The sequence below is a fragment of the Chaetomium fimeti genome (genome assembly GCF_033439085.1).
Source record: "Chaetomium fimeti strain CBS 168.71 chromosome Unknown B0H64scaffold_6, whole genome shotgun sequence".
Taxonomy (NCBI): Eukaryota; Fungi; Ascomycota; class Sordariomycetes; order Sordariales; family Chaetomiaceae; genus Chaetomium; species Chaetomium fimeti.
In genome coordinates, this window is record NW_026944334.1 from 2307894 (window position 1) to 2331323 (window position 23430).

Genomic DNA, 23430 nt, shown 5'->3' on the forward strand with positions numbered 1-23430 from the left:
GAGGGGTTGGGCCGGGACGAGGAGCGGGAGGGTTTGTTGGAGGGTCCTCCGGGCTGCCGGTCGCGCAGGCGTTGATAAAGGTAGGTCCGTGTGAAGCGAGATGCTTGCTTGCTTCAGGCGCAAGAGGAAAGCGGCAGGACGGACTAACGCGCTTGGGAAAGAGGCGTAATCCTGGCGACTTGGATTACGACCCCATGCCGATGGGGCGGCAATCACGGCATCATGGAGGGTAGCCGAAAACAGCGACCAGCCATTATAAGGCTGCTGCCGGCCCATCGACGCCCAGCGACCTTCTCAACGCTCCAGAGGGCCATTGCAGGTAAGGAATACTCTCCCTCATCTTGGAGAGCGAGTTGTCCTTGCCGAGGGTTTAGGGGTCGTCGAGTAGGTAGACCGGAGGGGTGATGAATGAGAATGGGTATGAGTAAACGGATTGACGTAGGTACTGAGTCTGGAAAAAAGCCCAGAACCTGTCTCCTTGGTGAACGATGGGGGAGAACTGGTTGTGTGACAAATTGACATTGTAAGGTGCAATTGCAATTGCGACGTCGTTCAAACGACAAGGTTGATACCCTCCGATCTGTCTTGTCGGGAGTGTGTGAGAGGAAAAGAACGACGAAAAGAACGACGAAAAGGCGAGCACGTCGCTCTTTTCAATAGTATCCCTGTGCTGGTTTTGCAGGCAACGACAAGGCAGCCGCGGCCCAAGGCAAATGCGGAGAAAGAGCACAGATCATGGGCCGCGAACCGCACAGCTGAGCCGCAGAGCGGGATCTTTCGGGTACCCCTCCACACCCCCTCACGCCGTTCTTCTCGGCTTCCCCGCCGGGCTCGAGGGTTCTCGAGTAGGTAGGTAATAGAGATTCATGTCCCTCGCATTTTAGGAACTCTGGAATAAAACCCCTTCAAAAACTTCGAGTGAGGCTCGAGCTTAACTATATATAAAAATATCATTTTGGTGGGTTTGAAACATCATCTCACTTTGGTTCCTATGTCTTCCTTTTCTTTGTCTAGGTACTCCCTACCTGCCTACGTTACCTTCAAGTATCATGGTACCAACGAATTTGTGAGGCGCAAGTCGACCACCCTCAGCGCTATTGGTCGGATAAGTACCTGTACCTTATTTACAATGACCCCAAGTCTTTTGAGTTTCAAACGTCCGGTGAGAGTTTCCGAGGTTACGGGGGAGATTCATGGCTCGGGGGCGGCCAAAAACCTTGAACGCTGGTTTGCGGCTCTGCTTTGACCATTGCCTTGCAAAGTTCGCGCACCAAACCGAGGCGACAGCCCATTCCCCACTTTTTTGGACTTCAGCCCTCGGTTCAACCCGAATCGTCGGGGGCTCCATTGGCTTTGCTTGGCACACACGACGAACCGCTCGCTTTTAATATTTTATAAGTAGATAGATCCCGACCCTGCACAGTTTCATACCTAAGCAGGTCGAGAAACACATCTGTTGGCTCGTACTTATGTTGTTCTAGCTTCTTTCCCTCTCTGTTTGCCGCCTCGACGTTGGCTCTCCCAATTTTCCGCGGATCCTAAGATTCATCGAAGCGATTTACAATTCATTCCTCAGTGAGGTGCACCGCGCCTGTCTGGTGGCTTGTTGGGACCTCAGAAGGACGGCCTCATGACGACGAACTCTCAGCCCGGGACTTCCCCTGCCACACACGAGCGAGACCTGTTAGTACCATCAAGCAAAGTCCCTGGTTGCAGAGATGCGCGATCTTATTCTTGTCCACTAACAAATCCTCAACTAGGTACCTATCACTTCTGCTGAACAGACCCCTATCCATGGCAAACAGCTCGGGCTCCCCAGATTCCACTCCCACACTCGGACGCTGCAGAGAGACGGGCTCTGGCGCTTCTACCACTGTGAACTCCTACAACTTGGACCGTTTCGTCGGCCAAGACAAGTTTGATGACGGTACACTGCACGGCCGGGTGTCGGACCATGAACAACAGCCTCTCCCGGAGACCCGGGTTTCGTCGTACGAGGCCAGGGCCATTGTCATCATCGCGGCTTTTGATGCAGTATTGGAATCGTGACTTTCCCCCGGCCCGTCCCGCCTCAATTGAGAGTCGGATTTCGGATTTCAGAAACCTTGAATTGGACAACCAATCACACTCTCGCCCAATCTTGACAGTGCGAGATGAAACATCGTCGGAGCCTGTTCACCCGGTCTGAGGGCACCATCAGCCAATCGTATTCGACCTTGAAGAGCCCCCGCCCCTCCCCCCCACGGCTCCCTCTCGACACAGTACCAATCAGAGCTGCCATGGGTACGGTACCCAAAAGATGCCAAGCTTTGCTCCGTGCAGGGACATTCCCGGTCCGTGCGGGATCGCCAAGTCGAGAGGGAACGAGCGAGAGTTGGGGTAAGATGATGATTGGTGTTGCCCAACGGAAACCGCAGAAGGAAGATGGGAGCCGCTTGTATTTCCTTTTCTCTTCAATATGGGGGTACTTGGCATTGAATGGGCTGTTGTCTTGGGAGGAATAGACAAAACGGCACTGTTTGGATTCAACGGCGCGGTGAGAGTTTCGTGGGCTCAGATTACGGCGGCTTGTCCGGCACTTCTCTTTTTTTCTCCACATTAAAACGACAAAAAAAAGGTTGAAAATCAAAACATAAAACAGAGGGAGCTTGTCCCCCTGACCAAACCCGCGCCCCTCTGCTCCAATCGTCGCGACTGTGACCTGCCAGTGCATTTGTCGCTTCGGCTTGCTGGTCCTCGTTCCCTTCTCGACGCCAAACCAATTAACGTCGCGAACGTCGCCAGCTGACTAATTAGGGACAAGACTCACAATGATTCGCTCTGGCCTTCTGGAGCTCCTGGGCTGCGGCATTAATTGGCCGGGCCGTTGACGAGGTGAGTGATCGCAACGGTGCCTGAGCCGCAACAGCGCGAAGCCAAAGGCGAGCGAGACAGCCCCGTCGTGCGGTGTTTGCCCTTCCTAAAGGGGGATGGTTGATCCAGAGCACCTTTCCCTAACTAGGGCCGTCACCACTCACCTGTGCTGAGGTGCTTGTCATGATAGAACTTGGGAGTAATCTGTATTCCTCTGGACTTCAGGGGGTATCGTGGATTGGCGCTCCAGACTCGGCACCAAGGTACCCAATGGCAAGCAGTCCGTTCCATGATGGTTCTTACAAAAGAGGTTTAGACCTGACCAGCAACCAGGGCTTTGCACCGGAACCTCAAGCCACAAGCTACCACACATTTTGTCCAACACTGCATGTGGCGAGTGCGTGGCGCGGTGGCTTTACAGGGGTTTACACAGTTGACAGGGCCGGGAATTGCTCCATTCCATCGAGTCTTGATGGTCCAAGCTTTGGCTGGAGTGCTGGACTCCTTTCCCCATTTCGGCAACACAATCCGGGCCATTGTGATTGGTCAGAAAACACGTTCCGATGTTCAGCACCAGCAAGAAGCCGTCCTGGTTCGCCTGGGTTCGGGGGAACAAGAGCAGGGCTGCAGGGGATCAGCATACCCCCCCCTCCCGCTTTCCAGGACCAGAACATAGACATTCGCATGCAAAGGGTGAGGGAGGTCATGTCTGACCACTGACCGCCGGGTGAAAAAAATGTATTTAGACCGTACCCAACCCCATAGCCACCCAACTCATCGTCTTGATTTCAATGTTGGTCGACTTGTTTTGTCGTCTTCTTTCTACTTTCCCACACTCCCCCCCCAGCTTCCGGAATATGTCAAGCCCAAACCCCAACACTCCCATCGCCCTGCAAGAGGAGCAAGACCGTGACGCGTTAGTTCGCCCTCCACCAAGATTGAAAGCCATGGTCACAGGGACGCCCGATCTTTTCCGCTAACCTTCCATTATTCTCAATGAATAGGGCCCCTTCCACGACAAACAATACGGGCTCGTCCGCCTCCCCTACCTCTCCCCCTTCAGCCACGGTCCACACCTCGAGTGCCAACCTCGATCGATTCCTCAAACAAGCCCAGTGTGACGACGGCACGCTGTACAGCCGAGCATCGAACCGCGGGTGCCGCCGCCCTCTCCCGGACGCCTATATCCCATCTTACGAGGCCAGGGCTGCCGTCGTCGTTGCGGCCTGTGACGAAGTGCTGGGCCGTGATCGCCGGATGCCCTTTCCGAATTGAGACATGTCAGGATTCGGCACCCATCTGACTCCTGTGTATCATCTGGTATTGGCCGGCCCCCCGATAGGGAGTGAAAACTGAAGTGTTCGGGATGGATGGAGAGAGTTCTGTATGTACATTATACATAGGTAGTATTTCCTTCACGGTTTGATTTGTCAAGACCAAGGGAGGTGGATCTGCGATGTGATCCCTGCACCCAACTTCAAGCTTCAAAGCTTGGGTGTAGGGGTCACAGAGTAAGCGGGTAACTCCGGAGGCTCGCGCGCCTCCATCCGCTTCATGCCAATATCATGTTCCTCTTCCCACCGCACATCTTTTGCCGATCCGCGGATTCAAATGCTCCTTTTACTGGGAGGCCACCTAGTTCCGTCCCGTCTTGAAACGCCGAGCGGGCTTCTCGGGCCCTGTGTGAAATTGAGGACTCATGGCCATCCTGGCTGGTTCGGTGAGTGCGCCGTTCGATAAATGGTACCATCGCAAAGTTTCAAGCCCATCGGCCGGCATCTGCGTTCCTGCGATGTGGACCATGTGGTTGCCGTTCGATTCGCACGACTCAGACTCTATGACCTTTCCTATCAAGCGCACAAGTGTACACAATTTGAAGTTGCAGCATTACCAATTAGAGATTTTGGCGCGGCTTTCTGTGCCGCTTGGCTGCGTGGTGTGCCTTCATGTGGCCGACGAATCAACAAGGCCCATCCATGGGAGGGAGAAGCTGAAGAGTTTCGCCAAATTGGGTCGTGTGGCAGGGGCGCGAATCAAATCGAGGCAACAAGTCCATCTGTCCAACTTGCCGATGGCCGACTTTCGTCCTTTCCATTCGAGAAGTTCGACACAACAACGGGAAGTACCCCTGCCACGCCCCACATACTAGCGCCCCGCGAGTGTGAGTGGGAATGCTCCCGATTCGAAACACTTCTTCAAGTCGGAGGAGCCAAGCCAAAGCTTGGCGGAGTTGCGTGCCTTTGCACAAACAGGGGTCTCCAAGCTCTTACACAGTAGTTAGTCCCGGGCGTGGGTCTACTAAATTTGGCACCTGGATGCCGCCCACCCCTCGGTGCTGCCAGTTCCTCCCTCCATCACACAACATATATATAAACGACCATGGCCTCCATCCTGCTTCCAACTCTATTTTACTTGACTGTCCAGTCTTTGGAGTATCGAGTTCACGTATTCCCTTCCACTCGCAGCCAATCCCGTTCTTGCCTTCCACTCCCGCAGCCCTATACTCTACTCTCCAGTCTTGGGTTTTACTCCCAGGAGTCCCAATCGCCTCGTCATGTCGAGACCCAACCCGCATCTTGACTCTACTCCTAGAGATTGGTGAGTCGGCCCCCAGCTCCCTAATACAACAACCCTTTCAACGTCTCCCAAGTTCTTCGCGTTTTGTCTTTCGTCACCCGCTTCTTTTGTTGCTCATCACCCTGGTTCCAGGACCGTGCCATGTTCGGCATCTGCTACGCCGGTGGGCTCGACCGATTCTGGCTCCAGCTCTGCTTCCAACAACCATAGGGGCGCCGCCACTTACACGTACAACATCGACCGCTTCAACGGACAAGACACCTATAACGCCGGCACCATCTACGGTCGAATCCCCGATAATCCATCCCACCCTCACCCGAGTTCCCGCGTCCATTTCTACACAACTAGAGCAGCTAGCGCTGTCGAGACTTTCAACGCCGCTTTTGGTACCAGCCCCTGAACTGGAGCGTTCCCATGCTGAGCCTTGCCCATCGATGTGGGCACCGTATTTGCGCATGATGTCTCCCAGAATCGACGGCACGATGTCATCAGCAGCGTGGCCTTCAACTTTAATTGGAGATCCACGCACACCGCGTCGACATGGCTAACGCTGGGCCATGAGACACACTGAACCACCCGACCCATCCATGGTGTAGCGTAACATGTGCATTTCTCTCCTAGTATTTCTCTCTGGTCACGGTATCTTGGCTTCTTCATTTTTCGACAGTCTCTACCAGTTACAATTCTAAAACCCAAGTCTCACATGTCAAGACGGGCTGTATCTCTTATTGCTTTTGTTGCTTTTCCGAGGTCAGGATAACGACCTCAAATTCTTTTTTTTTTTCCCTTCATCGATCGGTATAGACTTGGCCCCCTTTATCGAGGTGGGATGAGGAGAGGGTTAGGAAAGGTATAGGAAGGGCCTAGCCGCCGGGACATCAAGACATTGGCTCGGTCTTGATGATGATGCGTGGCTCAATAGAGGTCTCTCAGGTGCTTATTACATTCCTTATATATATATACATTTTGTTGATGCAGACTATCCATTCCCGTCCCAAGTCCCTTCCCCTCCCACACATACTATGTTCCCCCAACGCCCCCACCAACAACCAATCACCCCTTCAACACCCCCCTCCCCTGATCCCCCACCCTCGCCAACTCCAACACCAACCGCCACAAATACACCCTCACATCCACCTCCCTCATCGCCCTGCCAAACCACTCCCTCCCCGCCTCCCCCAACTCCCTCGCCCTCTCCCCGCCCCTCCCACTCCCCAAAAACCACTCCACCACCTCCGGCACCTCCCCCATCCCCAAACTCACCGGCACATAATGCACCCACGGCCTCAACCGCTCATCATGCCACTCCCTTAACACCGTCTGCTTGAGCACCAGCGAGCGCGACGCCAGCAATTTATAAAACCGCCCCGAGATGCCGTTGCCGTCCAGGTCAAAGGCTAGCTTGGCCCCCAGCGCCGCGTCGCTCGCCTGCCAGGGAAGGCGGCGGAAATGGGTCTGTTGCTGGCGGCAGGGGAGCGGGGTGGTGCATTGGAAGATGCGGGTGGGCGCGACGGCGTAGTGGCGCGGGTTGAGGAAGGTGGATTGGGCGGTGGTGAGTTTTTGAGTCGTGGCCCCCCGGGTTTGGTGGAGGTAGGTGTGGGGGTGGTGGTTGGAGGGGGCGAGGTTCTGGGCGAGGGTGAGGAAGCGCTGGCGGTGGAAGGTCTGCCAGTTGTTGGGAGGGGAGTCGGAGGCCACGGCGCCGGTCGTGGAGCCCGCCCAGTAGAGGTGGTTGGACTTGGCGGGCCAGGGGGGGTCGGAGGTGGGGTTGTAGTGGAATTGGGGCTCGACGATGTAGGCTGGGGAGGGGAGGAGGATGTCGGACATGGTGGAGGGCGCGCCGGTCGAGAGGACGGGGACGAGACCCTCGATGAGCTTGAAGGAGGGCGGGGCTTGGAAGAGGCCGTGCATGTGTGCGTATTCGGGGTGGTTGCAGAGGTCGAGGGTGGTGGTGAGGTTGGTGACGAAGGGGAGGCCTAGGGTCTCGAGGGGGTTTTCGTGGCCTTCTTGCGGCTTAGAGGGGCAGAACTTGGTGATTGCTTTCCAGGTTGGTTGTTCGGATAAGTCGATTACCGAAAAGGGGTTGCTTGAATCTGCCCCTGGCGAAATCAAAACCCTCGGTTCGTCGAGGTGATTCACCAGGAACTTGGCGTCTGGGATCAGTCCCTTGATGTCTCCTAACAGCTTGTTGAACATATCCCCAGTATGTCTGTCCGAGTATCGTGTCGGGTGCTCACAGCGGGTTTCTGCGGTGGCACCCGAAAAGGAGCACAGCCATAGGTCAATGTCTGGCGTTTGGTGAGCGGCGTTCATGATTTGTACCACTTCCTTGCCGCTGATTCTCCAAAACGGCGAGACGGATTCATAAATCATATCGAACTCGTCAATGATGGGTGATTGATTATCGACCGCATATTCGTACCATTCTTTGAATCCCGGTGGCGGTTCTACCCCGTACCGGCGCTGGTATTCCTTGACTGCGGCCGTATAAGTCTTCGATTGCCGCTCTAGGAGTTGGTCAAACTCGGCCTTGGCGACGCGCATCAAAACCTCAACTGGATGCTCCGCGGCATGGACTGCTGAGTAGTTTGCTCTTTGAATGGCGACAACGTTGGCCAGATACGGTCCGACAGAGACGAGGAACAGAGTCCACAGTATCAGCCTGCCGTTCAAGCGCTTTGGAACCATGAGGATGATTTGGGCGAGGACGAGGATGGAGGCAATGACTGGCGACAACGCCTCCAGTTCGGATATTTGAACCCAGGGATCGCGACTGGCTACCAGACCGAACGTCCCTATTGCAGTTACAGTGCACCACGAGGTGTGACGAGCCTGCGGCATGTAAGTATCCGGGGCTGCAGAGGTAGGTAGTAGTACAGGTGGGGAACCGACTGTTTGTATCGCAAAGTACCAGAAACCAGCCTTGACTAGACCCAGCAAATACGGTGTGAAACCAAGCTCAATGCTGTGTATCCCGAACATATACACCTGGATTCCCAACATCCCTAAAAAGAGAACCCAAACTCTGGTGGAAATGACTGGGATAGCCTCCTCGAGGTCGGGGATATAAGGCAGTAAACGAGGACCGTCGACGGTCCTGGGTATCAAAGCAACGTAAACGACCAGCAACGCCACAAGCGGGATAATCAGCAGTAGCGTTTCCAAAGAGCTCCCTCTCACCGCAGCAGAAACCGCAACCAATGCGACCAATGCCGTCCCCCACACGCTGTTGGCAAGAGCTGCGAACCTCGACTCGGATGCCTGTATCTCGGGCCGAAGCTTTCTATCCGCCACCAACACCAGCGGCGTCAATACCGGCTAAACAGTCAGAAAACCATCACCACCATAGCTCAAAAGGATACTGCATATATAGGTAGAAAGTACTTACAAAAAGCACCAACACCCCCACCTCCGCCGCAAACCCACTCACCACCGCCAGCGCCAGCGCCACCACGCTCACCGACCACCCGGACGCCGCCCTGGCGCTTGGACTCCGACTCCCACCTTCACTCCCACCCTCACCCGCACTCTCACCCCCATCCACCAACTCCCACCCCTCACCCACCTCACCACGATCACCACCACGGCGCGACCCCCACCGCCGCAGGCCCGCGACCAACAGCCGCAGCAGCGCCCAGCACACCAGCTCCGAGCGGATATGGGCCGACGGGCTGGCACCGACCCCGAGCCGGTGCGTCGCGACGGCACATAATGCGGCGGCGGCGGTTGTTGCTACGGCGGGGTCGATGATGGCGGTGATTGCGGTGGTGGCGGTGGTCATGGGGGTGGTGATGGTGGTGGTGATGCGGCTGGCCCAGGGGAAGCAGTGCCGGCGTGGGGCTGACATTCTTCTCTCTTTCTTTCTCTCTCTCTTCCTTCTCTTTCTCCTCTCTCTCTATGAAAGGGGGGTTTGTCGGTTGTTACATGGGGATGGGTTGATAGGAGGTGATTACTTCGTGAGCGGTTGGGCACCTAGGTGGTGTTGTAGGAAATCGGCGGGAAAAAGGGGGTGAGGATGGGTAAGGATAAGATGAAGGTTGAATTTGAGTTTTTGGGCGTGGAGCGCGGCCAAGGGGGATCGGCTAAGGCGGCCAACGGGCGCCCGAGGCGGATGCATGGCTGGAGGGTCGTATTGGCGAATTTGGCGAATTGGAGGGCTGAGCCGGCTCGGCCGGGTGGATGACAGGGGTTGGTGAGTGGCATCGGGATCGTCGGGGTTAACGTTTGATCGGGCTTGGTGGGCTGGGCATTCACTGGGGGCGGATTTGCCAATGGGTGGAAGAGGATGATGGGGTCGGATGAGATCTCCGAGTCCGAAGATGTCAGGGTTCGATATGTCAGGGTCCTTGTCGCGTGGAAATGTCCGAGATTGTATGAGACGGCTGGGATACCCTGGACTGACGGTGAACTTCGATCGTCTGATGGTTTTCAGGGGGAAGAACCCCGATAGCGGGGCGTTAACGGGAAGCTCACGACCCCTTGACTGTAACAGTTGCCAGTACATTTCGAGAGCGACGGCTCATAATCGTCTCAGAGCTCAATGTTAGTGCCGAGGAGCATCTGAAAGAACCCCGACTTGGTGTCTATCCAAGGATCTCCATTGACAGCTCGGTGCGACAGGAAGCGTTTCCCTTCCATGGACCAAGTAGTGTAACCCAGAACGGTGCACTCGAACTCCCAAGGACCTCGGCGAATGATATCATATTACCACATGTCTCACCCAGTCTAAACCAAGTATATGTACAATCGATCTAAGCGACCTCCCATTCTAGTCAGTGTATATGTTACATCCCAACCATGATTGATCCATCCCAACTTCTTAACCCCGCTCTCACCCTCTCACCCTCCACTCCCTCATTACCGCCCCCTCCCCAACCCTGCCCCCACCCCCACCGCCCGCAACACTAGCATACACCGCCCCCCATTCCCTCCGCCCCGTCAACAGCACCCGACACGCCTCCAACCGCGCATACAAGCCGACCTCCTTCCTTGCCCTGTCCCCGCGGACCTCAGCATCCAACACCTCCAGCACCCCCCGCCCATCAACATCCCTCGCATGCACATTCGCCCCACACTCCAACAGCGTCGCAAGTGCCACTTTACGGCCGAGGCGCGCGGCCATGAGCAGCGCGGTCTCGCCGCGGCGGTTGCGGGCCTCGACGGCGGCGCCCGCGCGCACCAGCGTCTCCAGGATGGCCTGCAGGGTGCGGGCTTTATCGTCCTGGTCGTCCGACACGTGCTCGACAAAGGCCATGAGCGGCGTGTACCCGCGCCGGTCGTAGTGGTTGACCGAGACCGAGACCGACGGGTGCAGCAGCGAGTGCAGGTGCCGGAGCCGCGTTGGCAGCGTGCCCTCGGCGAAGCCGGTTGCAGTATTGCCTGCACTGGGGGTTCCGAGTGGGGTGGTGGTGGCGGTTGAGGAAGTTGATGTGTCTTTTGTTGATGCGTCGAGTTTTCGCTTGAGATGTGGGCGGCTGCCGGTTGAAGAGCAGGAGGAGGAACGCACGTGGCGATCCATGGCTTGTTGGTTGAGGATTGCTTCTGCGAGGCAATGCAGGCCGTTGCGGCCGTCGGTGTCCTCGAGAGTGGGGTTGTTGTAGGAGGATTGGATTACCTGGACGAGGCGGGCGTGGTAAGCTAGGAAGGAGCCTTCGGAGGCAGAGGAGTTAGGGCGACTGCCTGGGCTGGCACGGGCGAGGTCCTCGACTTGCGGAGAGAGGCTGCCGGTCCGTCGGGGTGGGATGTATGGGCTTTGGTTAGCTGGGTCGGTCTCGGGGACGGGGTTGAATCCGAATGCATCGCGGCGAGAGGCGAGCATGGGGTCGAAGAGAGAGATGAGGCTAGTGAGGAGTGCCGGGTCCCTGATGAGTGAGTGGGCGCGGTGAAAGAAAGTTCGGCCGTAGACGTCGGATTCGTAAACCAGACCGGGACAGACATTTTGAACATGCGCCAGAAGCCGCGCTAATGGGGAAGAATGGCTGGAAAGATCCACAAACCAATCGAGGTTCAAAACGTGGAGAAATGTTTGGCGGGCGGTGTTGACCGCTGTCAAACGGCCTGCCTCGCAGTTGGTAACCATCCTGACGAGTATATCCTGGGTTCCTTCCAAGGCTGCAAACAAGTGCAACGGTGTGTTCCCACAACTGTCTCGCAGGCTAGCGTCGCCTGGTGAAGGCTGGTGGAGAACACGCAGTGTCCTCTCGCTGAGTTCACCCCCCGGGAGCACCCATGAGTGCTCGTCCTCGGCGGTTTCCTTGGCGATCGAACACCAACAATCACCCGCTCCATGGCGTTGGCCCGGGAAGTCGGCGCAGCTCCGGGTGTGGGCCGAGAGAAAGTCTCCCGGAAGGGCAAATCCTGGATCGGGAAAAGACTCGTAGGGTTCCGGAACAGTCTCCGAGTCCGGAGACTCCCCAGGGTCTGACCCTTCGCTGGGCGCTGCCGAGGGGCGGCGTCCAGAAGACTGGCCATCTGAGCAAATCGAAATAGTGAACTCTTTAATCAATGACGATAGTTGCAAGGCAAAATGTGATGAGCACTCGGAAACTCTTCGCTTTATGTTTTGCACTCCAGCTGAGTGCGCTTCGCTGTCTGTCCCCGTTGTATCGCGGGCCTTGGGTGGAAATTTGAAGTTTCCAAGGTTGGAGCCGTCAGGAGAGGCAGAATAGTCGAACGCGAGCGGGTCTTCGGCTTTGACGCTGAGTCCAGACGGCGAAGTCACTGCCGAGTTGGAAAGCATGACTTCTTCCTACGAACGAAGAAAGGTTAGCGTGGTTGTACAAAAGTCATCGAAGCAAAGTTCACCTCTCTGAAGCCATGTCTTGCGGCGATGCGCTGGTCCTTGGCCCCTTTCTTCTTCCGCCGCGTGGGTGACGTGTTAAGGCTGTTGATGCGTTTACCCATCTCGGCGCGTGATTCAGGCCGAAGGTACCGGGGGTCATTGTCAAGCATCTTATGGATGGTTTTCTGCGCAGAGTTCTTTCTAGTAACACGTCAGCCTCGGGTTTCCTTGAACCCCACCGAGCGAACGCCCACACCTCGGGTTGAAGCCATCGTCCTCAAGCACCTTAATGATCTTCTCGATGGATAGCGTGGAGTAGAGGTAGAGCCGGGCCAGCTTTCGAGATCGAGACACCGTCCACTGTGGTGGCCGCCCTATCCTGGAGCCCGAGGGGGTCGGTCCGGCACTGGTTGAGGCCGGCGGCGAAGCCATTTCGACCGAGCTAGGGGTCGAGGAGGTGGTAAAGGATGACTGGCGGGAGTGTAGCGAGGGCGGCATATCGTGATAGCCATCGATGCCGCCACGGGCTCCATATACGGCATCAAGATAGACGACCTCATGCTGCCCAGGGCGGAGTCGAGTCACAACGTTGGTAGGCATAGTATCCAGGCAGGCTCGGGAACGACCCGTCATCCGTGTTTGCCAACGGGCAATTCCGTGAGTTTATTCCGCCATGGAATGTGCAGAAAGCCCGAGACTATGTATCGAGCACAGGCCGCACCCCTGTTTTCCATGATGCATCTGGGAAGCGGCTCCAGAAAGCTTCGAGGAAATCAGCACGCTGGCGTTAAGGCGGGCTTGGCGGTGACCGGAGTGGACATGGGGTGTTGGCGGAGGACGATGGACAGCTAGTGCTGATGGCGATGTACTTCTGTTTCGGTCGGTGGGATATGGGTGGCACAGGTACCACCATAAGTATAAAAAGTCGCATGCAAGGAAGGCTTCTGTGCAGCTTCCATGCATATTTCACTGGTGGGTGGTGCCGCAACGCGACGCCCCTGCATGGAGAGGGCGGCGCAGACGCCTCAAGAGCCACTGTGCCGCCCAAATGCTGTCCCCCACTGTCCGCATCAGGCCCGCAGAGACGCGTGCTTTCAAGTGAAACATTGGCCCGCGCAGCTCCCACGAACCAATAAGCGCGTCGCGCCGCCCCCATGAGCCATGTGGCCAGTGCGGGGGGACTGAGGGAGGTGTGTCGCATGCATGGTCCAGCGTGGTCAAGCTAAGGTTTTCCGGGCTTCAATGTTCTGACATTTCTGGCGGCGGCACATGCGGGAGCGAGAAAAAGGCCCCGCCTGCCTGCCGGCCACACTCATCGGCTTCCATACCACGGTTGAGTGCAGATCGCCCCCGGGGGCCGGAACCAGGGATCTGGTTCGCACGCCTGGCAGGCTGGGCAACCACAGCGGCAAGCAGGCGGGCGGCTGGGGAAGATGGCGGGATTTGACAAGTGTCGTCTTGGCGCGCATGAACAATTTCCTTCCAGAAGGCTTCCACGCATACGCCGTGGTGTTGCATTCTGGGGAGAGCGAATTATGTTGTGTCCGATGCGCGGTGGTGGGTTTGTTTGCAACTTTGCATCATCTCTGGTAAGCCTGGGTCCTGCTTGGGTTGGGGTTTGGTCGGCGAACCAAGGACAGGAGCGGAATGACCGAGGGCCAATTCTCCACAACCTGCGGCCGACTCGGCGAGGCCGTCGACCTCCACATCTGCCCCGTCAGGGCCGGATGAATGCCATGGACGAGGCTGTCGCAGTGTTGCCTTTGAATTCTTCCTCCAATGCTCCCTCAAACTAAGCGAGCAATCGATGGGACGTGGTGCCGCTGGCTGCTGGCTGGCATATTCGAGCGAGCCGCGTCATGCCGGGACAAAGACGAGAGGGAACATGGAACACCTTATTGGCCACTCGAGGCCGGCGAATGTGGGAGAATCTCGGTCGGCAGTCAACAGCGGCCGCGATCGGAGTGTCGGTTTGGTCCCAGGCTGTGCGTATTTGTGAGTGATTGCTCGGGCAGTCCGCCGATCAAGGGATCAACAACCAACAAACACAAAATAATTACCACATGGGACTTCCTCATTGAATTCAGATCATGTGTCGAGGCGGTGTGCGTCTGCAACTGAACGGAACGAGCGGGGGCACGCCGCACGCGCAGGGCAGCATCCGACAGTCCGGGGGCTGGCTTCCTTTCTTTTTTTTCTTGCCTGCAGAATCGGGTGCCGTTAGATGCCCTTCCGATGCGGTGCATGCTGGAGCGAAGGGACGGGAACATGGGTGGTTGAGCTCCTCCATGGTCGTCCCTTCCTGGGAGTGGGCTGTTGGGCGGGCAGCTTGGACGAGGCACCTGCACGCAGCAAGGCAGGCGCCACTTGGCCGGCAAACAAAATCCAGCCCATCATGGCAAGTGCCCACGCACGCAGCGACAGAACTTAACCCCCCATCCCAGTCCCTCCAGTTTCCCTTCTGCGAGCACCCGACCTCATGATTGCCATTTACGGAGCAGGTAGCCGCGTCCAAATTTCGTCTAACGTTGAAGCCAGTATTCAACGAAACGGTTCATACCAGAACAGGTTAACGACTCGATCATGTTCAGCAACACAAACTCCAGGCCCGAAACCCTTGCCTCCCAAGGAAAGCTCAAACAATCCTTCCTATTGTTTCGTGCTGTACGTAGTCATCAAACCCCTCATGATCGACAATAAAGGGCACAGGGTAGCAACGGCAACCTCGGAACCAAGCGCCAATGTGGCGTTTGTGCTGGTGCACTCTAATGGAGGGTGGTTTCGTCTTCCCACTGCCCATCGGTACCGATGCCGACATGTTTGGTCAAGCATTCGGGTTCGTGCAGCTTACTCCGATTGGTGCCATCGTTTACACCGATCTGAAGGCCTCGACCCCTCGAGTGAGGCATGCCAATGCGCGTTTGACCAACCGACCACCATCAACTGCCTCAAGAGGACGCAAGTACCTTATCTTGCCATGGCAATTGATTAATATTGTTTTGGTGGACGCTGCTTATAAATTCAAATCGGCGACTTCATTTTGGCAATCGATCCTTTGAAAAACATCTCTATGTAACCTTCATGCTGTCAGAGTTCCAGTCAACTCGCGTGGCCTGTTTCAAAAATATTTACTGTGCCGTACTTGCTCTGCTAGAACGGATGCTATTACCGGCCGCGAGGCCCACTCACCATCGCTGCCTGTTTTCCGGTCCAATTTGATTCTTGTCAGCGTCACAATTCCCGGGCCGTTCCCTAACATGGGAGGTTAGCAACATAACCTAGGTACCCTAGGTAGGTAGGTAGGTAGGTCGATGACCCCCTCACTCCGGCATATACGGGCTCGCTACCATTTTGGCTCCACTCGCCAGTACCTGGCACAACGGCACCGTGACTCCTCGATGATCGCAGTTACAGTTGAACGCGGCCCTTGGTCGCGTGTTCAGGGCTGCTAGCGCCACCTATAAGGCAGGTTGAAGTCGTGCTGAGCTCCATCATCACCTACCGAGGTACCTAGCTATATTCCATTAGTGCCTTGTTAAGAGAAGCGAAAACCCATTGGCTAATGTTCGGGTTGAAACATATAAACCCCTGTTCGCCTAGATACCTGTATCTACCTATCTTCCTACCTACCTAGGTAGGGTATTTATCGGTAGACTTCTTATCCTGAAATCCCGTAAGTCGGCTCATCGGACCTCGTTCTTCTTAGCAACGTCGCTAGGGCTGGTGTTGCAAACGCCTCGTCCAGACGTCGCACCTCAACTTCTGAGCGGTTGCGAGATTGTAGACGTTTCGAACAGCATCCGCAACTTGAAGCTCCGAATATACTAGTAGTCCTACGACGCCGAAATAACCCCATCATTGGCTATGGTGGGCCTAGTTGGAGATTCGCTTCGATAAGGTTCCCCAACCAGAGAAGAAAGAGGTAGTGTTTCATGTCTTCACAGAAACACTCCGCTACCTTATAGTCTCCCCGTTTCATTCTTCCTTGACCGGCTAAGCATAATAGTGCCCCGTGTGAATACAAAATCCAAGATGTAACGAAGCAACGGTAACCCCGGACTTATATCACCCTAACTGCTTTAACACTGGCCCGGGCTATTACTGCTGTAGTGCTTGCTCTAAGTTGGTAACCATTATCGTAAGTAGCTTCCCAAGCAGTGATATACATCTTCAGCTCTTTGACGGGCATCAAACCTACGGCGGCATGGAACTTCGTCCATAGCAGTCTTGTCGGATTGCTAGGCGGAAGCAAGTAGTTAAAGCAAGGGGAACCCAAGTCGCGTATCGGAAATCTCCTTATATTGTTAGATGACTCTCGTTTCGTTCCACGGTTGAAGTTCGGTCAATACCCGCATTCGGAGTTGGTCTTTTTCTGCCTACCTAGATACCAATCGGTGGTTACAGGGCCCGAATTCAACATGACATCTCATTGTCGAGCTCGTGCGGGAGCCGTTTTATGTTCTAGCCATGTAAGAATCCTTGGTACATCGTCGAGCCTACTTGCGTCTCCTGCGGTAGCGGGAGAAGAGGACCGGGATGCAAGAGCGTTGAAACTGCTAACTGAACGACACCTCCTTGGCCTTTGCCGCAGAGACTTTGGGGTGGGTAAGGTCCTGTTGAGCGCAGGATTGATAGGCTTGTACCATGCCTTTGACGACTGCTCGAGGACATGAGTAGAGTCGGAGTTCATAGTATGAATGAATACTTCCTCGTTGCCTTGCAGACAGCTCTAATTACGTGTCCACCCTGGAAACATAGAGCTAGCCCTGCTTAGTCTAAGGAGATAAAACAATCAACCCACAAAATAGCCCAGCGGGGAGAAGATAGAAAATTTGTTCGATGCCAGACTGACGAGTATTTCCGGCCCGAAAGCCATAATAAGACATCACACCTAACCAGGTTGTCTCATCCATAAGAGTCTTTGGTTGAGGAGGCCATCCTACAGGGAGTTTGTCATAATCACTCCGGAATGAGAAGTTACGGCCCGATGATACCTGTTTCGTCCAAGAGCTCTCAGCGCGGGGCCAAAAGGGGAAACATATACAAGAAGCTAACGTTCTCCGCGCCATCTGATGAGCATCCGACATCCGCAAACACTCAAGGCGTGCACTGGCTATACCACTCATTCAGCACCTTGCAGGTACCCTCAGCACAGCCAGTGGGGCCGCTGTACCCGTTGCCACCGCACTGCCCCCACAGCGCGACGGTACCGCCGCCAGTTTCACCACCGCCGTTGTCACCACCGCCATTATCACCACCCCCGTTGTCGCCACCACCACCGTTCTCACCCCCGCCCGTGATACCGAACCAGTTCAGCAACTGCTCCTCGTCAACCGACGGCGAGTGACCAACCCCCTGACCAAGGAAGCCCTGCAGCTGCACACCATCACCGCCATAGATCTTCTGGGTCCAGCCACTCGACGGCACGCCCGCCACGTCACGAGTAAACTCAACCCCCAGAACATCGGACCACTGCTTCAGGGCCTCCTCCCCGCAGGTCGGCAGCACCAGGTTGTCGGCCAGGCCGTGGGTGATCTGCATGCGCGGGCGGCGGCCGGTGTAGCCGGGGTACGCGTTCCGCACCAGGTTGCCCCACTCCCCGGGCGCCTTCTGCATGCCCTGCGCGCACGTCTGGTTCGGGCTCATGGGTGTGGCCGACGGGGCGCCTGGTGGTGGGGGGAGGGAAGAGTCAGCATGCTTCTATTTCCAGTCCGCAACGGGAAACCCGCCGATTTATTTCAATGATGTGGGAACATGAGGGGGAGGTGGGTTGGGGGTGGGGAGGGGGGCTGCTGTGCCGCTGTGCATCATCGGGATGGCAAAGACCCCATATGCACACCATCGTCTCAACTGCGCCGTTTTCACTCCGCCGCGCGGGATTGGAGACTCACCTTGGAAGCAACCGAAAGCGACGCCCGAGTAGGCGGCGCCGGCGGCGAAGACGTCCGGGTAGGAGCCGGCCATGACGTTGGTCATCATGCCGCCGGAGGAGAAGCCCATGACGTAGACGCGCTCGCGGTCGCCGCTGTACGTGTCGAGCGTGTAGTTGACCATGCTGATGATGCCGAGGGCGTCGCCGCCCTGGCCGTGCGTCAGGCTGTCCGGGTTCTGCACGTCCCAGCAGTTGCTCATGTGCGGCGTGCTGGGGTACACCAGGATGAAGCCATTTTGGTCGGCGTGCGAGGGGAGCTGCGTCCCGCTGAACCACTGCTGGCCGGTGCCGCCGCAGGGGTGGAGCTGTCCGGCGCATTGCGCTTGTCAGCACGGCGCAGCGCGGGTGTGGGTGTGGATGTGGGTGTGGGACGGGTGCGGCGTTTGCTTACCGCGACGATGACGGCCGGGTTGGCGGCCACATTGTCCGGGACGTAGATGAACATCTGGATGTTAGTCGGGTTGTCGCCGAAGCTGCTCACCTGCTGCAGCGAGGCGCCGAGGCCCGTTGCCGCCGCAGCGGCGAGCCCAAGGAACGTCCGAAGAAACATGGTGGTGATGATACAGGTTTGGTTGAGGAGGCTGCTAAAAACAACTTAACGAGCCAAGGATGAACGGCGAAGGCTATGCTCGGTCGGCGATATATACTCCAATTTCACATGGACGCCCATGCCGTTTGCGTCTCCGCCCCGTCTCCTCTGCTTTCACTTTTCCACTACCGACAATCCTTGAACCATGGCAAGCAGATCGGCAAGTCAGGATCAGGCCAGAAGGCCAAGAAAGCACGGAGTTGTTCTGGACTACTTCCCCTTTCGGCGTCGGCCCCGAAGCCGATGCTCCGCTAAGGCGGGTAAATTACAGGACGCAACCTCGTGTGCGGTTGAGCCGCGCAACAGGCCTAAGATCGGAGCTTATCTGCGTAGCATAAATTGGTTCCTGCTGCCAATCCCCGGAACCAATGCACGTCGGCAGAGAACGTCGGCAACCGGATCTGGGGTAACGGGTTGCTGGGAAAACGCTCTCAGGTCTTGATGAAACCCAGACTGGTTAGTGTAACCGTACGGCAGCCAAACCAGGTGCTGGGAAGCTTGCAATATGGGACTGTTCCGGATATAGCGTTCCATCGGCGGTACGTCATATCCTCAGGGGAACATCCCATACGACCTCGTTGACGCTCGTGGTCTCCGTGGTTGAGGGGAACCAGGCATAAACGTCACCAAACCCGTTAAACGGGACCAAAAAGTCCCCTCGGCATCTTCGGTCGGGATTGAGCGCGACACACTCCCAGAGCTTGCGGCCCTTAATGTGACGTTGGTAAAGAAAGGGACAGTAAGACAACGCCGCTTCTAATCACGACCTTCTAGCCGCGGAAGACTAGCGTGTATATTCAAACCTGAAGAAGATATATGTACATACACAATACCCGACTCCGGAACACCAATTTATCCATCCATTCGGGCGGTAGGGTCCTTCCAGAGTATCAAACCTCCCGGTTGGGCAAGCACCTCGCGAACCCATGCAGCCAGAACCTATTCGTTTCACTTCCAAAAAACATCCCCTCCCTACTAACAGCTGCAGCCATCCATTAGGTAGCAATACTACCTACACCTCCCAACTCCCCAGTCAGTAACTACCTCTAACACCCATACCATAAATCCAGCCCCACCCCTCCCTCCAGTCACCACCCTGCAAAACCCGAGCCACCTACCTCTAACCAACCTTTTGGGGTTAAATCAACTTGACTCGTAACGATTTTCCTCTAAAAGCTGATAACCGAACAATAATGACTCGATGGCCTTTCCCCCTGTCCATCGGTTATACCCTACAACAGACGCCTAAGCGACAACGTTGGGATCTACCTTTAGAACTTCACTTGGGCATGAGCGTGATATTATGGAACAACCATGCCCAGGGCTCCGCGGAACTGCGCTTGACGGGGCCACGGGATCAACCCGGAATCAAGCCCGCTCAGTACACCCGCAGAATGCTCGGATCACGGAATCATACAATCTTGCCCTAGATACCTCGGTACCTGACCATGCACCGCAAGCGCACCATCTACCACAGACTCGAGAAGCCGGTGTTGGTGGGCATCTCAATCCGAGTTAGGTACAGAGGTACTTGATACATTGACCATGTTGCACAATTTCAGGCCCGGGGGGGGGGGGGGGGTCGGGTCATGCTAGGTTGTGATCTGGAAGGCAAGCCCCTTCGTGGAATATTTGACAGTGCCATCCTTATCCTTATTCGGAGGGTGTTGACATGAAAGTGGAGGGAGTCACGGTGTAAACCTTTACCGTCTCTGGTGGAGATACATGTGGGCAGGTGGGAGACTTGGCATTTAGGCGCTGTGTAGCCCCGCAGCGCCGAGGGCCCCACTAAAAAGTAGCGATAACGATAACGAGCTTGCGTCGGGAAGGACAGGAAAAATCTCGGTCGAGGACAGGCTGTGGAAGAATCCGATAACCACCCCACAACCGACAAGATGGTCAAAAGAAAGGTCGCAGCGCTCGAAAAGGTTGAGGCTGACCTGGTCAATTTGCAGTACAAGATTCGGAGAGATCCCAGGTTTGTCCCCAATCATTGTCTGTCTTGCGCATTCGCAACAACCGCTGACTGAAAGCGGCAGATCCTACGCCCAAGAATTCCACGACCAGTGGCTTGCCTACGATGCGCAACGCCAGATCTTCATCTCTTCACCCTCGACTGTCTCGAGCGAAGATATCAAGAAGTTCCACGATCTCGTTGATCTGGTAGCCCACGTCGCAGACCTCTACCCCGAGCTCGCCGCCCCGTATCCCGGCCACCTCAAGGAACTCCTCAACCAACACCATGCGACCCTCGATAAGGAATTGCGAGAGAAGGTGGTGGGCAGTTTGGTGCTGCTGCGGAGGAAGGATGTAATTGACTCGGCCAGCCTACTGACGACCCTCTTCCCGATCCTCATCTCGACCCCGAGCAAAACCCTCCGGTCGCTGTTGTACACCAAGATCATCAGTGACTTGAGAGAGTCAAACTCCAAGACGACGAACCACCGCCTCAACCGGACCATCCAAACCGTGCTCCACAACCTCGTCACCTCAGACCGCACCTCGACCAAGGGCATGTGGGCGACGCGCATCACCCGCGAGCTGTGGCGCCGCCAGATCTGGACTGACGCGAAGCCGTGTGACGTTATGAAGGAGGCGTGTCTGAGCGATAACGAAAAGGTTGTCATCGGCGGTGTGAGGTTCTTCTTGGGCGGAGACAAGGAGCGGGAGGAGCTTGAAGATGAGTCGAGCGACGAGGATGTCGACATCAAGAAGGTGAAGCACCAGGGGACCATCAACAAGAAGACCAAGAAGCGCCAAAAGGCGTACGAGAGGGCAGTCGACAAGATCAAGAAGTAGGTTGCATCCTCCTCTATCTCCCATGCCTATCATTAACCCAGAATAGGCACGACCGCAAAAAGCATGCACCACACCCCCTAAACTTTTCAGCCCTCCATCTCATTCACGATCCCCAAGGGTTCGCCGAGAAGTTGTTCCAGAAGCACCTCCAGAATACCAAAAACAAGTTCTCGCTCGAGAACAAGCTGCTGATCCTGCAGCTGGTGACTCGCCTTGTCGGGTTGCACAAGCTCACCATTATTTCGCTCTACTCGTGGTTCGTCCGGTATCTGACGCCTAAGCAACTGAGTGTCACATCATTCCTGGCGTCGCTGGCCCAGGCAACACACAACCTGGTGCCTCCGGATGTTATTGAGCCGCTAGTGGTCAAGATCGCGAATGAGTTTGTCTCGGAAGCGTCTGCCGCCGAGGTGTGTTCCGCTGGTATTAACGCCATCCGGGAGGTGGCCCTTCGGCAGCCCCTCTGCATGACCGAGACTCTCTTGCAGGATCTAGTTCTGTACCAGAGGAGCAAAGACAAGGGCGTGGTAATGGCGGCAAAGGGCCTGCAGTCCCTGTACCGCGAGGTGTACCCCGAATTGTTGCAGAAGAAGTACCGTGGCAAGCAAGCTACCATGGGGCTGCGGTCGGGGGCCGTCAAGCAGCGACAGTTCGGAGAGGAAGAGAGGGGTGGCATCGAGGGTATCGAGCTGCTCGAGCAGTACAAAGAAGAGCAGAAGAAAAAGAAACAGGAGGAACAGGCCTTGGAAGATGGGGATGCCGGGAAGAAGGACAACGATGAGGATGATGACGGCTTCAATTCGGACGAGTGGGAGGTCGGCTCCACCGACAGCGAGTCGTCCGGCGGTTGGATCGACGTCAGCAGCGACTCGGACGACGACGAGCCAGCCAAAAAGAAGCGCCGGAAAGAAGGCGACGCCGACGAAGCCCCCGAGCTTGTCGACACCTCCACCGAAGCGGGCGCCGCAGAGGCTGAGCTCAACCGCATCTCCAAGCTCGCCACGACCTCCATCCTCACCCCCGCCGACCTCGCCAAGCTCGAGGAGCTCCGCCGCGAGGCCAAGATCGACAAGGCGCTCGGCCGCACGTCGAAGCGCAAGAAGGAGCTCATCGACAAGCACATCGAGGACGGGCTCACGGTCGACGACATCGAGCTGCCGGCGCAGCTGGGCAAGAAGACGACCAAGGAGGAGCGGGTGGCGCTGGCGCGCGAGGGCAAGCCGGGTCGCGAGGAGCACAAGTCGACCCAGGCCATCCGCCGCGCCAAGAAGGACGCCGAGGGCAAGAGCACGACCAACAAGGAGAAGGCCCGCAAGAAGAATTTCCTGATGACCATCGGCAAGGCCAGGGCCAAGAACAAGCGGAGTCTGGTCGAGACGAGCAAGACCATGAGGGCGCATATCGCGAGGAGCAAGAGCGGCGGCCGGAGGAGGAACGGGTTGTAATAAGTCGTCGGAGCGTTGCCTGGATCTTTGCTTACTTGGTAGTGCACCCAATACCTAGGTACCCACTTGACCTACCTGCTATCGGCATCGGTTGGTTTGTGGGCTTTTTTGTCTTTGCACGTTGCTGATTCCTAGCGTTGATGCTCCAGGCCTTTTTTTGTGGCTTACTGTTCTCTCGGAAACGAGTTGGGAATTCGAGGATGGTGAGTTAAAACTCGGTAGGGGTCATAGTCAGGTGTGGTAGTGGTGCTTGCTGACTTGGGATGTTCGTCTTTGTGGGAGGGGCACGGTTTGGGAGGCCATAGGTAATGGCGATTCTTACATCCTTGTCTTGAGTCTTCCTCGAAACAGAGGGAACCGCTGATTGGCGTTTCCCCCTGATTCCTCTGGAGCTTGTGATCCCTCCCCGTGCATGACAGGTCTTAGAATCTGAGAGTTGTGTTTTGGCAGTTGGTTT

At 56.3% G+C, this 23430-nt stretch overlaps 5 protein-coding genes across 5 annotated transcripts; 2 read left to right on the top strand and 3 right to left on the bottom strand.

The window, feature by feature from the left end:
• Positions 1–6308: 6308 nt before the first annotated feature.
• B0H64DRAFT_426130 (uncharacterized protein) lies at positions 6309–9457 on the bottom strand (the record flags this gene model as incomplete). Its single annotated transcript, XM_062805713.1, has 4 exons — positions 8816–9457; positions 8320–8745; positions 6562–8259; positions 6309–6344 (listed from the first exon to the last, which is right to left on the bottom strand). Exons 1-4 carry the CDS (start codon positions 9272–9274, stop codon positions 6309–6311), a joined length of 2619 nt encoding a protein of 872 aa, XP_062657062.1. The 5' UTR covers positions 9275–9457.
• Positions 9458–9957: 500 nt separating this feature from the next.
• B0H64DRAFT_465935 (uncharacterized protein) lies at positions 9958–12677 on the bottom strand (the record flags this gene model as incomplete). Its single annotated transcript, XM_062807680.1, has 6 exons — positions 12465–12677; positions 12232–12409; positions 11424–12175; positions 10341–11267; positions 10148–10152; positions 9958–10058 (listed from the first exon to the last, which is right to left on the bottom strand). Exons 1-6 carry the CDS (start codon positions 12638–12640, stop codon positions 9958–9960), a joined length of 2139 nt encoding a protein of 712 aa, XP_062657063.1. The 5' UTR covers positions 12641–12677.
• A 1073-nt stretch (positions 12678–13750) lies between these two features.
• B0H64DRAFT_404856 (uncharacterized protein) lies at positions 13751–14112 on the top strand. The gene has a single exon (XM_062804407.1). The coding sequence runs from the start codon at positions 13756–13758 to the stop codon at positions 14002–14004; it is 249 nt and encodes an 82-aa protein (XP_062657064.1). The 5' UTR covers positions 13751–13755; the 3' UTR covers positions 14005–14112.
• Positions 14113–17030: 2918 nt separating this feature from the next.
• On the bottom strand, positions 17031–18918 carry B0H64DRAFT_426131 (Alpha/Beta hydrolase protein). Its single transcript, XM_062805714.1, has 3 exons — positions 18532–18918; positions 18100–18445; positions 17031–17874 (listed from the first exon to the last, which is right to left on the bottom strand). The coding sequence occupies exons 1-3, from the start codon at positions 18688–18690 to the stop codon at positions 17306–17308; spliced, it is 1074 nt and encodes a 357-aa protein (XP_062657065.1). The 5' UTR covers positions 18691–18918; the 3' UTR covers positions 17031–17305.
• Positions 18919–20612: 1694 nt separating this feature from the next.
• On the top strand, positions 20613–23430 carry B0H64DRAFT_346152 (SDA1-domain-containing protein). The gene is made up of 3 exons (XM_062801327.1): positions 20613–20707; positions 20769–21524; positions 21575–23430. Exons 1-3 carry the CDS (start codon positions 20625–20627, stop codon positions 22971–22973), a joined length of 2238 nt encoding a protein of 745 aa, XP_062657066.1. The 5' UTR covers positions 20613–20624; the 3' UTR covers positions 22974–23430.

Bases quoted from the DNA above. Each gene is read 5' to 3' on its own strand.
- B0H64DRAFT_404856 (XM_062804407.1), top strand. From the start codon at position 13,756: ATGCGCGGTGGTGGGTTTGTTTGCAACTTTGCATCATCTCTGGTAAGC.
- B0H64DRAFT_426131 (XM_062805714.1), bottom strand. From the start codon at position 18,690: ATGTTTCTTCGGACGTTCCTTGGGCTCGCCGCTGCGGCGGCAACGGGC. The intron at 18,446-18,531 runs GTAAGCAAACGC...TGCGCCGGACAG, and splicing joins ACCCGGCCGTCATCGTCGCG to CTCCACCCCTGCGGCGGCAC. The intron at 17,875-18,099 runs GTGAGTCTCCAA...CCCCACCACCAG, and splicing joins CGCTTTCGGTTGCTTCCAAG to GCGCCCCGTCGGCCACACCC.
- B0H64DRAFT_346152 (XM_062801327.1), top strand. From the start codon at position 20,625: ATGGTCAAAAGAAAGGTCGCAGCGCTCGAAAAGGTTGAGGCTGACCTG. The intron at 20,708-20,768 runs GTTTGTCCCCAA...TGAAAGCGGCAG, and splicing joins AAGATTCGGAGAGATCCCAG to ATCCTACGCCCAAGAATTCC. The intron at 21,525-21,574 runs GTAGGTTGCATC...AACCCAGAATAG, and splicing joins GCAGTCGACAAGATCAAGAA to GCACGACCGCAAAAAGCATG.